Source organism: Phacochoerus africanus, chromosome 8 (genome assembly GCF_016906955.1).
Source record: "Phacochoerus africanus isolate WHEZ1 chromosome 8, ROS_Pafr_v1, whole genome shotgun sequence".
Classification (NCBI taxonomy): domain Eukaryota; kingdom Metazoa; phylum Chordata; class Mammalia; order Artiodactyla; family Suidae; genus Phacochoerus; species Phacochoerus africanus.
Window position 1 is genome coordinate 22810573 of NC_062551.1, and position 14938 is coordinate 22825510.

Below are 14938 nucleotides of genomic sequence, written 5' to 3' on the forward strand. Positions count from 1 at the left end.
TTTTCTACCTTCCTTCACAACATAATATGTTTATAATTTACAATTATATTAATTAGAGGATAATTTAATTAAATGTACATCTGATGGGGAGAGTGGAGAGGAGGTAGGAGAACTTGTTAAAAGTGAGTTCCTGAATGGCTGACTTAAGAGTCTAAGTAAGTCCTAGGCAAAAGCTTCAACACAGTTTGATTTAACCAGTAGCCCAGGTGACTGAGACACACAGGATATGTCGAGTTCTCTGTGAACTTATTGAAACGAACTATCACTCTCACCAGTCAGAATGGCCATCATCACAAAGTCCTCCAGCAATAAATGCTGGAGAGGATGTGGAGAAAAGGGAACCCTCCTACACTGCTGGTGGGAATGTATTGTGGAGAGCAGTGTGGTGGTTCCTTAAAAAGCTATATATAGAACTACTGTATGATCCAGCAATCCCACTCCTGGGCATCTATCCAGAGAAAACCATATTTCAAAGAGACAAATGCACCCCAATGAATGAAATGCAATGCATGCACACCAGAGCAGCACTATTTACAAACTAAGACATGGAAGCAATCTAGATGTCCATCAAGAGAAGACTGGGTAAAGATGTGGTATATATATATATATATATACAATGGAATACTATTCAGCCGTAAAAAAGAACAAAACCATGCCAGTTGCAGCAACATGGATGGAACTAAAGACTCTCATACTGTGTGAACTAAGTCAGAAAGAGAAAGACAAATACCATATGATATCACTTATATCTGGAATCTAATATACAGCACAAATGAACCCTTCCACAGAAAAAAAAATCATGGACTTGGAGAAGAGACTTGTGGTTGCCAAGGGGGAGGGGAGGGAGTGGGATGGATTGGAAGCTTGGGGTTAATAGATGCAGACTATTGCCTTTGGAATGGATTAGCAATGAGATCCTACTGTGTAGCACTGGGAACTATGTCTGGTCACTTATGAATAGAGCATGATAATGTGAGAAAAAAGAATGCATACATGTATATGTGACTGGGTCACCATGTTGCACAGTGGAAAATTGACAGAACACTGTAAACCAAGTGTAATGGAAAAAAAAATAAAAATCATTATATAAAAAAGTAAATAATAACAAAAACAACAACAACAACAAAATAGGAATAGAATTCCCCTCTGAACAGCTCCAAAGCCTGGCTTTGTCCATTAGGCAATATCCCTCCCCTGAATTATATACATTAGAATAGGAGGAATTGAGCGAAGTCAGACATGTTCATTCTTCTACTGCACTCCTGTCCCTGCCCTAGCCTTCTGCTTTGCACAGGAGAAGTACCTCGCTCACTCACTTACTCACTCAGGAAATGATTTGTCAGTATCGGAAGCTCAATTTAAGACAGAAGATGAAAGGAAAGAAGACAGAGCAGAGAGTTCCTCCTGAAGCAGGCATTTAAGAATATGTAATATGTAGTTAGATAATATGGATGGATTAGGAATCTGGGGTTAGTAGTTGAAAACTCTTGCATTTGGGCAGACAATGAGATCCTGCTGTATGGCATATGGAACTATATATCTTAATCACTTGTAACAGAACATGATGGAGGATAATGTGAGAAAAAGAATGTATATATATATGTATGACTGGGTCACTTTGTTGTACAACATAAATGGACAGAACACTGTAAATCAATCATAACAAAAAATTTTTTTAAAAAAGGGTACCAATTCTGCCTCTGCCTCTGTGCTCTCTTTGGGGCAAGTTACATAACCTGCGTCTGAGTCTCCTTGATGAAAAATGCATATAATAATAGTGCTTCCTTTCAAAGAGAGAAGTGAAAATTAAGTGCATCCTAGGGATTATACAATACTTTTTCAGGGTTTATTTTAATTAGCTAAATTTACTTTAAGCCTTCATCACTGTGGTACACAGCAGCCATGCACAAGCAATGGGGCTGCTACCAGCAAAGATACTTAGCAGAGATGCACTGTACAAGCTTAACCTCTTGTTAGCACTTGGGCCTCTAACTGCCAGCTCATGTAATGAGATGTGCCTGTTGACTGTGTTGGCAAGTCAGACCTATTACCACTGAAATACTTGGGACATACACACAGTGAAGCATCTCAGCCTTGGTTAAGTGAATGTGACACAAGAGGATAAAGGATGACATCTCCATTCTCATTAAGAGATAACAGATGGACTTTCCTAAAATCCATTTTTTAGCTTAATTTCATTTGCTTAAATCTTTTATCTGATGAGATGATATTCCAAAAGTGATTTTAAATTGTTCTCCCTGGAATGAATATTCCTTTATTTTTATTAGAACCTCCCCCTATGGGGTTCTTGTGCCCTGGGTAGTTTTAAACATTCATCTCATCCAAGTACAATAAATCTCCCTTTAATATTTTTTCCAAGACATGGTCTGCAGCTTTGGAAGATAAACATTACATGATGAGCTAAATAATAAAACTGAGTCAAAACAAGTTTCTAAGCCATTTTCATGATAACTCCATTTTTTTCTTAAGTTCTCTATGATTTTAGTATTTTGACTTCCTTTCATGATTTAGAATAAAGATAACCTAATTGTACATTTAAAATTTCTAGATTTATGCCCACCTCAGCTTGTATTTTACAGCTAAAAATTAAAGTTCTCTCCCCATTCTTGTTGGGTCTAAGAAAAGTACATGAAAACATTCAAAAAATGTTTAGTTTTCAATCTGAGTTTTAAAAAAAGACAGAAAAATTAATAAAAGGTGAGATAACTCCCACTGATTTCAACAGAATAATGTAAGTTTGGATTATATATTTTTAATTCTATTACAGTTCAAAGAAAAGCTGAAGGTTGTCATGTGAACAGAATCATTTCCCATTTGGTTTCTACAGGAGCTAATTGTAAAACTGATTTTGGGACATATTTGAGTGATGTCTCTCAAGCCATGAAGAAAATTATAGCTTGTCTATATTTTAATATTTTTGAATCAATCATAATTCATTGGAGATTTGTTGTAGCACTTTCTTCACACCATCAGCATGGGACCACTTGCCATTCCCAGTACTCATCATCTCCTTCCTAACCTCTGTGTTACATATGGCTACATCAGCAGAATCCAACTCATCCTTTCATATGCAGGGACTTCCAAAAGAAGGACAACTCCAAATGGTCCAGGGTTTTTGTCTATTTCACTCACTGCTATATCCCCAGACACTAGAACAATGCTTGGGTAGTACTGAAGACTCGTTCATTGATGACTGAATGAATGAACAGATAAATGTCTTCCCTGACTGGGTTGGGAACCCTTGTCACCCAGGAGTTAACAGCTCATTATCCTGGAGCACCTGCTTTTGTGTCTGTCTGACTTTCTTGCCTGGAATTCCCTGCAAATGAGTTTTTGTTTCTGGATTGCCCCTGGAATGTTTCTTAACCGCCTGTTCTGCGTATTTCATTTCCTTTTACTCTTTAGAATAGAGTGCGTGTATTCTTAAGATTAGGGTCTCTTTTATGAGTATTTAAGTGAAGGCATCCATCCCCTAAAAAAAAGTGTCATGATTAAGGCTGAGCTGGGTTATTATAGTCAATACATGAGAAAATTCTTTTATAAGTAATTATTGCCTACATGCTTTAAAGAAAACCATGGTCCTTTAGAGCATTTTTGTAGCCTTAAACAAATCTAAATAGACAGTTTTTTCAAAGAAGCTTAAGGTGATGTTATATGGCTTCGACATTGCGAATTATCAAAATTGCCCATCTGTACCTCTCCATTTGGGGTTAATGCTTCTAATAAACTAAAGCCACCAAGTAGAATACTTCGTTTGCTTTATCCCTTAATGTGTCAAGGGGAAACTATGGTCAGAGTAATATACTGGAGAAGACAGTGGTACTCCTAAGATAGGGAAAACATCAAAGTTTCCAAAGCACTATTTTCCCCCCTCCATCTCAACGTGGCTGCAATTTCCTTGCCTGCATAGAGGTGGCCAAAAGAAACATTATTCAGTCTTGACTTGTCACTTTCTCACACAGTTTTGTGTTTTGTTTTGTTTTTAGTAAGGCTCCATGGAAGGCATTACTCCCACATCACAGAATAAGGAAAAAGCATGCCGTTGCTGAAGGTCTAGATTACTCTTCTTCTGACGAGCAAACTACTCACCTATCTTAGAGTGACGTCCCCTGTTTTCATCTTGGCTGTGAAACCAGTGCAGATTTTAGAGGGAGTACATAGAGCAGATTTTAGGGCCTACCTCCTTTATAGTGTATATATGCCCATGAATCTCTCTTAACATAGGTTTTTGTTTCCTTAGTCAGATTCCCTCAACCCCGGTCCCCTCACACATACATTGTCTTCCTTGAGCTAATGTAAACTGTTTAAGTCCTTATCTGCTCCTTCATGGAAAGAAGACAGTCAGAAAATATGCAAAATATTATTGGCTTGGAAATAAAATGAGCGTCAGAGCCCTTTGCATGTTTTCGTATAATAGAAAATTGGTGAGGCAGAGTGCAAGTTCTCAGACAGTATAGCACTAAATTTTACCATGTAGCTATTATTTAGAGACTCAACTGTGGTGTCATTAAGTGTAATCAAAGAAGCTATGCTCATTAAAAATTGGCAAAAAGACTAACATATGTTATTTTAACAACCCTGGAACCACCTCTGATAAAAAGGCTTACATTTTTACATGTAATTTGTGAAGAATCTTATATCGAAGATATAATTTTACATAGTCTATGTTACTGTGTAAAATACATTAACTCTAAAAAGCAAAACAAAAATAAAATCATCTATAATATCATCTCCCCAAAATGATGTATATTGACAGTGTAAATTTTCCTTGTATATATTTGGCAAGTATATGTGCGTGCAGATATACATAGTTTAAATATGTAATAGTTTCTATATTTTCTATATGTTAATGTCCACTTATTTAAATTATACTATGTAGTGCCTGAATTCTATTTTTTTAACCTATCCTCTTATGCTGACTATTTCCCCACATTATAGTATGCAAAACATTATTTTTAATGGCTGAACAATGGATATGAGAATAAGAATATCTGGATATGAGAACATTTCTTCTCACATATATTGCAACCTTTGGATAATTTACCAGACTGTAAATTATTTCCTGTTGAGATGACACATTCAAAGGCTCCCTGGGAACGATAAAATAAGCTCCAATGCCAAAATATCTAATTGAAACTGGGACCACTTATCATACGATCACTAGGCATAAACTGACCCCAGCCACACAAGGAAGAAATGAACAAACCCAGGCACTTACTGATTTCAGTAGCGATGATTGTTATGTTGTGCCATACGCTTAATTCTCTGTCAAGGGGTGTTGCAAGGGTTATCTTCCCATCATCTGCATTAATGTTGAATTGTCTCTCCAGGTCAGTGTGCCGGTCGATGGAAAACCTACAAAACAGATACATCCGTCATCTACCTCAGTGTTTATGTGATCCATACATTCCACAGCAGCCCTTTAGTAATCCTTAGAGAGCCATAGTTGTGCAGTCAAATGAATTGGGAAACTCAACGGTATCATAATTTGTAAAACAAAAGGACTGAATGAGGAACAAGAAACTTAATAATTATTGTCCAAGGAGTAATTAGCTACATATGCAACATGGAGGTCATAAACTGCCATCAGTTTCAATAGGTAACATCTTCAAAAATGGATGCTGATGAAGAGTTAATTGGACAATCTATCACATTTATTGGACAGCTTATTATAATTAGCAGTTGCCACAAAATACCATATAAAACAATGAAATTAGCCCAAAGCAGGATGAAGCTGGACAGCAAGTTATTTACAGCAGTTCGAAGGAAATGTCTGTGTTAAACACACATGTGATCAGACAGCAGGTATGTTTTTGTTGCTGCTGCTGTTGGTTTGTTTTCATTTTTTTTAATTTTAACTAATATATATATATATATATAAATATATATATATATATATATATATATATTAGGGAGTTCCCATCATGGAGCAGCAGAAACGAATCTGACTAGGAACCACGAGGTTGTGGGTTTGATCCCTGGCCTCGCTCAGTCGGTTGAGGATCTGGCATTGGCGTGAGCTGTGGTGTAGGTCACAAACGTGGCTCGGATCCTGCGTTGCTGTGGCTGTGGTGTAGGCCAGCAGCTGTAGCTCTGATATGACCTCTAGCCTGGAAATCTCCATACGCCATGGGTGCAGCCCTAAAAAAAAGCAAATATATATGTATTTTTATTTTTAGGTTTCCTATCAGTCTCTGCCCATATAACTCAGATGTGGACTGTTCTATAGAAATGATTTTTAAAAACTGTAATAGAGGAGTTCTCTTATAGCACAGCAGGTTGAGGATCCGGCATTGGCACAGCAATGGCTCAGGTTGCTGCTGTGGCAAGGGTTCAGCCCCCTGGCCTGGGAACTTTTGTATGCTCGGACACAGACCCCCCCCCCCCAAAAAAAAAGGATATTTTAGCAGATTTGCAATACAAGATTTAATGAAATTTAAAACTTTAAATGGATAGGTTAGTGGTTTTTCTAGTGAGAAAACCATTTCAGATAAGACCAACATTAACATGTTTTGTTTGTGGGGCCAAGAGCTTCTCCAGAATTAAGCATCAAGACCATACAGGAGTTATTTTTTCCAAAACACTTATTAATATCCTTTTTATACACCAAGATCTGAGCTTTGGCAATGGAGTACCAAATATAATAAGCTGTGTGTCTTAGGGAGCACAAGGCATGAAGAGAAAAATTGGCCCATAAATAGGCAGTGAATGGCATTAAAAGAAGACAGAACAGAGGCTCAAAGAAGGGTGTTGCAGATTGAAGGTTTGTGTTCCCTCCAAATTTATTTGTTAAAATCCTAACCCCTAACATGATAGAGGTGGGAAGTAAGGTCTTTAGGAGGTATTTAGGGTTAGATTAGGTAATGAGGTAGGGCCTTCGTGGTAGGATTAATGACGTTATTAAAAAAAAAAAAAAGTAGGAGATACAGGCTCTCTCTGCTCTCCACCAGTGAGGATACAGGAAGACAACCATCTGCAAATCAGAAAACGTGCCCTCGCCACCCAGTGGATCTGCTGGTACCTTGATCTTAGATTTCTCAGCCTCTAGAACTGTGAGAAATAAGTTTTTTGTTGTTGAATCCACCCGTTCTATGGTATTCCACATCTGTATTCATGGCAAAACATATGAATCTGTAGAAGCCCAAATTAAGACCAACATCATGAACAATCCCATTCAGGAGGAAAGACTGAAGAAAATTGTAGTGAAGGTGACTTCCTAGGAAGTGCACATGAAATCTCTCTATTCGCTGGTACCCATTAACCCTAAATATGACACACGGTCTGTGGATATTCAGAGCTGAGCATATTTTCTTTTTTTTTTTTTACATTTTTATGAACATTTATTATATCATCAAGAATAAGACTATGTTATTATAAGAAAAAGAGAAAAAATAAATGTCCCATATTTTTCTCCCCCCCTTTTTTTTTTCTCTTTTTTTTTAGGTGACTCCCAAGGCATATGGAAGTTCTCAGGGTAGGGGTCAAATCTGAGCTGTAACTGCTGACCTACACCACAGCCACAGCAATGCCAGTTCCAAGCTACATTTGCAACCTACAACCCAGCTCATGGCAATGCTGGATCTTTACCCACTGAGCAAGGACAGGGATTGAACCTACATCCTCATGGATGCTAGTTGGGTTTGTTACTGCTGAGCCACTATGGGAACTCCTCCCATAATTTTCTGTCTATACTTTTAGTATATTTTATTGCCAACACATTTTATATATATTACATATACATACTTATTTATGTATATCTACTTATTTATGTGCATCTACATCTACCCATAAAGAAGGATGGATGAATGAATAGATGGATGGGTAGACAAATATATAGAGATATAGATAACTTTTTCCTCCTTTTAGCTATTTCTTTTTCATTAGGCGTGCTACTTCCATCTCTTATACCAGATACAAATCTTAAGAAAAAAGGCATTCCTGTTAATCCTCCCCACCAAACACAGGCATCATTAAATATTTTGGAATAATATTTAAAAGTACTTAATTTTACTGACAATAGTTTATTGCTAAATTCCTTGATGAAAACATGTACCATGAAATTATAACTCCTGGTTTAGTAAAGACTTAGCTACAAAGAAAACTAAGACACTGATTTGCATCTATACACCAGGAATTTACAAACCAACCCCGTGCCCAACCCTCAGAATGATTAGGGAAATTCAGAAAGGATTTAAGAACCCAGAGGCATATCTGGATTAACAGTGCTGGCAAAATAATCCTAAGCATGAGGAAATAAGTGGTTCGTTGCAAAACATTTGAATCTGCTGTCTTATGGAAAAAAGACTAAAAGTCATTTTCCTGGGGAACAATGATTATGGATTAGACCAATGAGGTTCCAAGTTTAACTATAAAATAATTGAGCAGACATGTCTTTTGCTCCAGATACCATGAACACTTTGTCTCTTAAAAGAGCTAAGAAATGTCCAGAGGATTAATTATCACTTTCTGCATCATATTCACAAATAAACTTTGCAGGCTTTGCTGGGTTCTAGTAATTTTATTATCGCACTGTTGATGTTTCACACATTCATGCACCAATCAAATTCCCAGAAGCCACAGTAAATGAGAATCATTCTAATCACTGATACTCATGAATCCCAAATCTGAAACACAATCCATGGCTATTTGATTGCTGTCCAGTAAATACCTACAACTTGTGGCTAAGTAGTAGCACTGGGGACAATGACAGAGTTTGCAAGTTGGTATTAAAAAAAAAAAGTTCCCTACAGTAGGACCTCATTACTTAACCACTCTAAATGTAATAGTTTGACTCTACTATCCCCCAATTCCCATCCTATCCCACTCCCTCGCTCCTCCCCCTTGGCAATCTCGGCTGTTCTCTATGTCAATGAGTCTGTGTCTATTTTGTAGAAGGTTTGTTTGTGCCATATTTCAGATTCCACATAAAAGTGACAGAACATGATGGAAGATAATACGAGAAAAAGAATGTATATATAGGTATGACCAGGTCACTCTGCTGTACAGCATAAATTGGCACAACATTATTAATACCCTAAACTTTAATTTTAAAAAAGTGCTCGTTTAAGCTCTTACTGAAATCTTTATCATGCAGAACTCAAATTTGGAATAAATTATATCTCTAATATTTATGCATTGCTGTTTCTGGAATATTAATAAATTCATTGATCCTTAGTTTCTTCACAGGTCAAAGAGAAAGTACTCAGCTCCCAAGTGTGGATGTAAAGATTAAAAATAAAGCATAAATCAGTCCCTGGTACTTAGTAGATGCTAAAATGAGATCTTGCTGTGTAGCACTGGGAACTCTCTCTAGTCACTTATGATGGAACATGTAATGTGAGAAAAAAGAATGTATACATGTATGTGTAACTGGGCCACCATGCTGTACAATAGAGAAAGAAAAAAAAGGTAAAAAAGCAAAAAAAAAACAATTTTCAGGAAAAAAAATATATATTCATCATCATCAAATTAGTAAAATCATCATGTCCCTTTAATGAAACCTGATAAACTCCCACACTTGGAAGGTGGTGGAGAAAGTCCCTTTCTTAACAGTTTATAAATAGCATAAAAGTGGAAAAACATTTAGGTGTTATTTAACTCCCATAACTCTAAGAGAGGCAGGGATATTTTTCTCATTTTTAAAAGACCCAGTTCATGACAGACTTTATGGGGTGAGTCATAAGAATTTATAAAATAGGCTATAAATACAGCCCTTTAGTAAGATCAGAGGTAAGAATGTCATAATATTACAAGATTACACAATGGGAGGAACTTGATGGGGGGGAAAATGACTTAGTTTAAAATTCCGTTTAAAGTCTACCTCAACTATTTCATGAAGCCTCCTGCTTCCTTTGCAGACATTTTACACAGTTTATTGCCCAGTACACTTTTATGACAAAGGCTTCCGAGAATTGCTAAACAGTTCGAAAATCCAGATACAGGAACATAGTCAAGAAGCATGCATTAAACACCAAATGTATGCTGAGCACCAAATATTTACCAAGCAGTGCTAGGTGCCTTTTTGTTTCTGCATCCTTCTCTTATGGTTTTTTTTGTAGAATGGATACATGAAAAAATCACTTTTACATAGGTATGATTTAGTGTGTTATTAATCTCTCTGAGCCTTTGTTACCTAATCTGTAAAAATTATAATAGGTTTTGTGAGATTTAAATGAGGTAATACCTATAGCATACTTATTACAGTGTCTGACACATAATTCGTGCTCAGTAAATATCCACTGAAAATATTGAATGCTGTTATCTGTAAACAGTAGGTTTCTACTTATGATTCCCACGCTCTTCCCTCAGGTGTAAGCCAGCATCCTTTTACTCCTTGCTTCTCTGTCCCTAAACAAGTTCATCTGAGTTCTCAAATCAGTGGAAGCAACCACATAGAAGATTTCTTTTTTGCTGATAATGCCGAGGAGAAGGAACACATGGGGAGGCTGATACCTGCCTCTCTAGCACCATTTTAGTGTTGATATGTCCATCAACTTTTCTGACCAAAATCTCTGTCCCATGCACTGACCACTCAAACTTGAAAGCACTACTGTACCCATTCACTCTTTGATTCATTTTGATTAATATATAAGCATTTATTATTATAGCTTAAATTAATTACATTCTATATAAGCTTAAAATGAATTACATAGTTAAAGATTACTCACATTTTTTAAAAAAGCTGCACCTCACTGTGCCGTTTTTAGGAATGTTTTCAGAAGTGGCTTGCTCCCCACCCATAGCTATGCCTCTCATCACTAGCTGCAAAGATTCTGCTTGCTTTCCTCTGGTCTTCTAAACCATCGCCATCTACTCTGTCATCTCAGTTTCTCCCCTCTCATCCTATTCATTCCATGATGTGATATAGATGCCATCAGTAGCAATAAAGGGCAATGCTCAATTGCAAGATTTGGATACAAGCTCTTTCCTTAAGTGAATTAGCAGAGAATAATTTCAAAGAAAAACAGATTAGTTTAAAAATAGCAAACCTAAAGTAACAACAGAAATTTTAGAAACCAATATACCAAGCAAATTCTCAAGATCTCATGATTTTGGATAGATGTCTCAGAAGTAGATCTTCAAGCCACTCTGTTTTCTGGGAGTCCCAATATGGTTTCTGGATAGCAGCAGATTAAGGTAGAAGAAACACAAAGAAACCAAAAAATCTTCAGTGGCCTCTTACTCATGGGATCTCATTGGAATAATGGAACTGGTCATAACCTCACAGGCTCATTTATAAATTAGAAGGAAGTATCCACTTCTCAGAGTGGTACATGGCAGTAAATGAGTTGATATATGACCCAGATACAATTAATTAATTGGTTAATTAATTAATAGCTGATTCTTCAAACTGTAGAGATCTGTTCAAGCCCAGAGTGACTGTGGTGAGGAACAACCGGAAATGGAAAGATATAAATAAAAATCACCATTCACATCCTTTGGTCGTTTCCCAAGTAACACTGGAAAAAAACAGTTCAAAACTTGTTGTAGTGTTTATCTGTACCAGTTGTCACCTCTTTCAAAATATCTGCTACCATGAATATCTTCACAGAACACAGGCTCTAAGGTGAAGAGATGAAAGGCTATACTGGGTATCCTCACTCTAATACATCAGGAGATTTCTTAACCTGGCCTGGGCCTTTGGCAATCCCCCTCCTTCAAGGCTGCTCCTCTTATTATTCTATAGTCAAATATTTATTGCACTTTTGCTCTCGAAAGACAAAGAGCAGTTATCTGATTCATCTATCATAACACCACATTGATTGGAACCTTGCACTGCAGTTACTCAATAACCAATTATTAGAGGAATGCACATTTATTCAGCATCAACTGTAATTATGTGGGAAACATGGTGTCAAAGAAATATGAGAAAAGGGAGTAGACAGGATGAGAAAGGAAGAAAAAGGAGAAAAAAATGACTTTGGTTCCCACTCTATCTACTGAAACATTCAATGGCATCTATCTTAAAAGTCATAGGACTTATGTTTCCTGGATTGAAGTCTCCATTCTAATTTCTTCAAAATTTACATCTCTTGGAGCTGCTATTCCTTTGAAGATTTCCTTAAGATGCTTCAGACAAAAGACATTCGAGAAAAGAAGATTACACTTTGGCGAGTCATCTTCTTACCATAACAAGAAGAACCTTCTTATTAACACGGGGTGGGGGGAGTGGTATGTGGGCAAACGGGTTCCTTGAGTAACGTTAACATCAATTCTAATAATGAAAGTTTTAGAAATAGATATTCGCAGTTCAAAACAAATGGTATGTTTGAGAAACTGCATCTCCCTGATAACCAATGTTCACAGAAACCCTACATAAGCTTTCCCATTTTATTCCAACATACTCCTGGTTTGCTACAATACTAGAGTCCCTCTGACCTACAGTAGTATGCTTTAGAAATAAATGATAAAGACTTCATCATTTTACTTTCTGAAGTTAAAGCTACGGATGCAAGGAAATTGCTACCTAGATGCTTAGCACTTTGTCTGGAGATCTAATTTAACTTACTGCACTCTGACCACGCACACAAACTTGGTCACCAGTTCTCTCAATCAAGAGGAGTTTGCAGAGATCAGAAGTTAATCTAAGACGATGCCACTGGTGCAGTGGTTGAGAATAGGTCAAAATGGACAACTGGGTAATATTGTGTTGAAAAATAGCACTATTTCTGCATTGCTGCTACTGTTTATATTAAATTACCACTTTTACCTGAGTCATATGTTTACTCAATTAACACAGCTCAACTGCCTACATTTCATACCAGTATTTGGCATAAAATCGTACCTCGTGTGTGTGTATAAGGCAGGTTTTTTTGTCAATACATAAATATTATATGTACATACACATTCATTCATTTAAAGCATCGTCTGCCTCCCAATCTCACTCCCACACACCTACAGAGACCCTCTGCTTCCTGCTGAATTTGTTGTTTGTAATACAGAATACCAGATTCTGATACTATCAGGAACATTTTAAGGATGTACAGAACCAAGCTCCCAATGTCGAGGATACTTCTGTTTCACTCCCAATGACTTCAGTGCCATATGAGAAAGTACAGAAAAAAAGTCTGGCGTGCATATAGGCAGCAACACTGATTGTCTTGATAATCAGATGACGATAAATGTTTCTCTTAATAAGTTATTCTGAACAACATGCTTTCTGATAGAAAATTGTTAAGTACCTGATAATTTTTCCAGAGAAAGACCTTTTTATTCTTACCTTTTCTGCTAATCCAACTTATATATCTATCCTCAGTTTCTTCATCTGAAAAATGAGAGCAATATGGTTGCTTTCTTTTAAAGTTTAAGGTAAATCCCAAAGGAGATAATGTACTATACATCCCCTTTTGCATTTTAGAAATGGTTTTACACTGAGAATTTATCATTATTTCTAGAAGACATTCTGCCAAATATCTAGGTTTTTAAAATAAGAAAACAAAATATTTGAAAGATTCTAGTATTTGGTGTCCATGTGGAGAGACACATAATGTGGTTGTATTTTGATGTGCTGTTTTCTCCAGAAGGATGAAGCAGATTCACCCACTACAATCATCCTCAGAGACCTTTATTTATTTAGGGTCAAGAAATCTCAGATTCCAAATCTGTTGGTTCAACAAATCCCATTTTCTAAATATCTGTTCTGTTTTATCATTTGTGCCACTTATGCCTTGAAAAGACAACACCATAATGCCACCATCTCATGTGTAAATTTCTGCAGCTACACAACCCAAATGGATTTTTTTTACAATGAATCTCGGATAAAGTTTGATTCATGATTCTTTAATATTTACATAATATCTTCGGAGATAATCTTTCATAACTGAGAATTCTAAATATGATATGACAGCAAAAATGCAGAAAAATACAACACAGTGTTACACACTGTCAAGAGGTCAGATGGAAAATTTTAATTTGTATTTAATTTCAATAAAGTGACTGATTCTTTGGGTCAAATATGATGTTAAATGCTTGAACAAAGCCCTTCTCTCAGACACACTGGTTGTGACTCTCTCATTACATATAATGAAATGTGGCAAACTCTGCAATACAGTAAGGTTTACATTGCAGTGGGTAAGGATCTCCAGATGTGCCTGGGAAAGAGGACGGGTAGTCAGAGAAGACACCTAGAGGATGCAGCATCTGTATGGGGACAGGAAAAATGAGTCGAATTTTCCCAGGTAGAATGTGTTGGGAGAGCACCCTCAGCAGAAAGGAATGCATGGAGAAAATCTTGAGAGTTCGGGTTTGTTTAGGGAACAATAAAATTAAAGGGCCAGACTAGGTGTGGTGAGAGGGAATATCTGACAGATGAGCAACCCATCATTCCTTTCCAGATGTAATTGGGAAAAAAAAAAAATTCAAAAGGAATAATAATCTTTCTAGGGAGACAAAAGTATTTTATACAAAAATGCTCACCCCTAAACGTAATGCCTACCCACAGGGTCTAATCTAGTCTTATACATTCAAGCATGTGCAAAGCCCACTATCACATCCTTGATGTTTAATAACGGTGACCTAGATATACTTCCTCTTTGGCTAGTGAACAGATCCCGCCCTCCAAATTCTCCACACCCTGGGCTCTGCTCCCTTTCCCAAGCCTGTTCCGCTCAATTTCAGATCCTTGGTTTTAAAAGACCTTGAAGATCGTTTGCTGTCCTTCACACCATTAAATATATCTCCCATAATTCTAAACCTCCTTAAGACTTCCATAAACTTTCTCCACATTTACCATGAAGTGACATACCTCAGCTGACCATCCCAAACTTGACTTGTATTCTGAAGCCTATTTGAAAAACACTTCAACTTCGTCTATTCCACTCCCCAGCAAACTGACTTGAAACATACAGGAGAGAGCTAATAAACATTTGGGAGATAGATGGAAATGGCATTTCTCCTTTTTTTTTTAACACGCTCTCTT

General features: G+C 36.8%; 1 protein-coding gene across 1 annotated transcript in view; it reads right to left on the reverse strand.

Moving 5' to 3' along the window:
* Nucleotides 1-14938, reverse strand: part of CDH8 (cadherin 8) — a 239341-nt gene that overhangs the window by 123892 nt on the left and 100511 nt on the right. Inside the window, exon 7 of the mRNA XM_047791312.1 lies at nt 5240-5376. Coding sequence (XP_047647268.1) covers nt 5240-5376 — 137 coding nt within the window. The remainder of the gene's footprint in view (nt 1-5239; nt 5377-14938) is intronic.